This window comes from Oncorhynchus tshawytscha, linkage group LG10 (genome assembly GCF_018296145.1).
Source record: "Oncorhynchus tshawytscha isolate Ot180627B linkage group LG10, Otsh_v2.0, whole genome shotgun sequence".
Lineage (NCBI taxonomy): Eukaryota > Metazoa > Chordata > Actinopteri > Salmoniformes > Salmonidae > Oncorhynchus > Oncorhynchus tshawytscha.
Genome location: NC_056438.1, coordinates 3,326,810 through 3,329,309, shown reverse-complemented (window position 1 = coordinate 3,329,309; position 2,500 = coordinate 3,326,810). Strand labels below are relative to the sequence as shown.

At 45.6% G+C, this 2,500-nt stretch overlaps 1 protein-coding gene across 2 annotated transcripts in view; it reads right to left on the bottom strand.

Annotated features, from left to right (window-relative positions):
- LOC112247854 (endothelin receptor type B-like) overlaps positions 1-1,749 on the bottom strand; it is an 11,625-nt gene extending 9,876 nt beyond the window's left edge. The window contains exons 1-3 of one of the 2 annotated variants that reach the window (XM_042328016.1): positions 1,549-1,749; positions 1,072-1,449; positions 1-383 (exon numbers count right to left, since the gene is read on the bottom strand). The exon at positions 1-383 is cut by the window's left edge and continues 305 nt beyond it. In XM_042328016.1, coding sequence (XP_042183950.1) covers positions 1-259 — 259 coding nt within the window. In that variant the 5' untranslated portion in view covers positions 260-383; positions 1,072-1,449; positions 1,549-1,749. The remainder of the gene's footprint in view (positions 384-1,071; positions 1,450-1,548) is intronic. The other variant, XM_042328015.1, reaches the window with a different exon arrangement.
- Positions 1,750-2,500: the final 751 nt, after the last annotated feature.

Sequence of the window (2,500 nt, the reverse complement as noted above, 5' to 3'; positions counted from 1 at the left end):
CACGGTCAGAGTCAGGAGAGGGTGTGGATGAGATGGGGGTATGGAGGTTCAGAGATGCGATGTCTTGGGGGTTTTGGGAGGGGTTTTGGGAGGGGTTTTGGGGGTCCAGTAGCAGACCCAGGGGGGTGTCTGTACTGTGGAAGGCTGAGACAGGGAGATTTCCTGTCAGGCTGGGTTGGCTCTGACACTGTCCCACTGTGAAGGTGTGGAACACCACCAGCACTAACACCATGGACGAAACAGGAACAGTAGAACCCATTCTGACTCTAGAGCCTGTTCTAGAACGTATTCAACAGTTCAGGGAAGAGATGGAGGATTCCAGGCAGGATAGTTCTAGATTCCACAGTGATTCAGAATTCCACTAGGGAGGTTCCACAGGTCCTCTGGAGAAAAGGGGAAAAAGGAGAGGAAATATTGCTAATATGATAAAGGACAGGATTTGTGGAGGGGCACAAATCTTTATTTCTTAACTTGGTTTTCTTGTACTTTATATTTCTTGAAATGAACCACTCTACTGTCCTAACAGAGTCATTAAGATCAATCTGTAGTAGACTGACTTTAACACTGGTATCCTGTTTCAATTACTGACACATAAACAATGAAATAACTCCCCCCCACATCTCTCTCTCCTGTCTCTCTCTCCCTCCTGTCTCTCTCTCCCCTGTCTCTCTCCCTCCCGTCTCTCTCTCCCCTGTCTCTCTCTCCCCCTGTCTCTCTCTCTATGTATATTAATGTAGCTCTTATAACCTACCTACGTATATTAATGTAGCTCTTATAACCTACCTATGTATATTAATGTAGCTCTTATAACCTACATATGTATATTAATGTAGCTCTTATAACCTACCTACGTATATTAATGTAGCTCTTATAACCTACCTACGTATATTAATGTAGCTCTTATAACCTACCTACGTATATTAATGTAGCTCTTATAACCTACCTATGTATATTAATGTAGCTCTTATAACCTACCTATGTATATTAATGTAGCTCTTATAACCTACATATGTATATTAATGTAGCTCTTATAACCTACCTATGTATATTAATGTAGCTCTTATAACCTACCTACATATATTACAGTTTGTACTGTAGTCAAACAGTTTGCAATGCCTTAACGCAGGGGTGTCAAAATCAATTACTGTCTCTCTGCTGATCCTGGATGAGGGCTGTCTCTCTGCTGGTCCTGGATGAGGGCTGTCTCTCTGCTGATCTCTCTGCGGGTCCTGGACGAGGGCTGTCTCTCTGCTGATCCTGGATGAGGGCTGTCTCTCTGCTGATCTCTCTGCTGATCCTGGATGAGGGCTGTCTCTCTGCTGTTCTCTCTGCTGGTCCTGGACGAGGGCTGTGTGTCTGCTGGTCCTGGACGAGGGCTGTCTCTCTGCTGATCCTGGACGAGGGCTGTCTCTCGGCTGATCCTGGACGAGGGCTGTCTCTCGGCTGATCCTGGAGGGTTTGATACCGATGTCATAACAACTACTTACATGACAGATGTATGACTAGTTTTGTTGGTGAATAACTTCATACATTTAGACAGTCACTCACCTTGTTTCTGAGTCTGGTCTCTCAAACTCAGTCAGAGCAGAAGAAGCAGTCCTGTAAAGATGTCCCTCATGTCTCCATATTCTGATCTGTTTGAAGAACGAACACTAGGCTTTATCTGGATTTGTAGAGGAGTAGTGTTGTAGTGCAGAGTCCTTCTCTGTAGCTGTGTAGCTGTGTGGTATTGACTGAGCTTTCTCCTCTTGTTGAATCTCTCTTCCTCCTCCTTCTTCTCTCTCTTCCTCCTCCTCTCTCTTCCGTCCCTCCCTCTCTCACAGTCAGGATAACACAAAATTCACCAAAGCCCCTCCTCCCAAACGTTGATCGGTCTGCCCTTTTCCCCCTCTAACTCTCTCCACCTCCTCTCTCTACCCCCTCCTCTCCCCACTCACATGATGCCAAAAGTAAACAACCCCCCACCCTCCACCCACCCACCAGATCCCATCCTCCTACCTCAGCACACCAAGATAAAAAGAACATTCAAAATGAAACTAGTTAACTTTATTTTACTGGTAGCAGCGTACAAATGACACTTCTGAGAGGTTTTACGACACGGTGAGGACTAGTTTCCTGTTGATTCAGTGGTTGAGTCCCTATATCACCCCCTAGCACTACACAGCTGATTCAAATAACCATCTCATCATATAGAACTGATTATTTGAAGGGGCTGTGTAGTGCTAAGGGGGGTAAAAACAAAATGTGCACCCATGGGTGGTGGGGGGAGGGGCCGGGGACAGAGTTTGGGAAACCAGGCCCTATATAGTGCACTACTTTTGACAAGGAGCCATAGGGCACTATATAGTGCACTACTTTTGACAAGGAGCCATAGGGCACTATATAGTGCACTACTTTTGACAAGGAGCCATAGGGCACTATATAGTGCACTACTTTTGACAAGGAGCCATAGGGCACTATATAGTGCACTACTTTTGACAAGGAGCCATAGGGCACTATA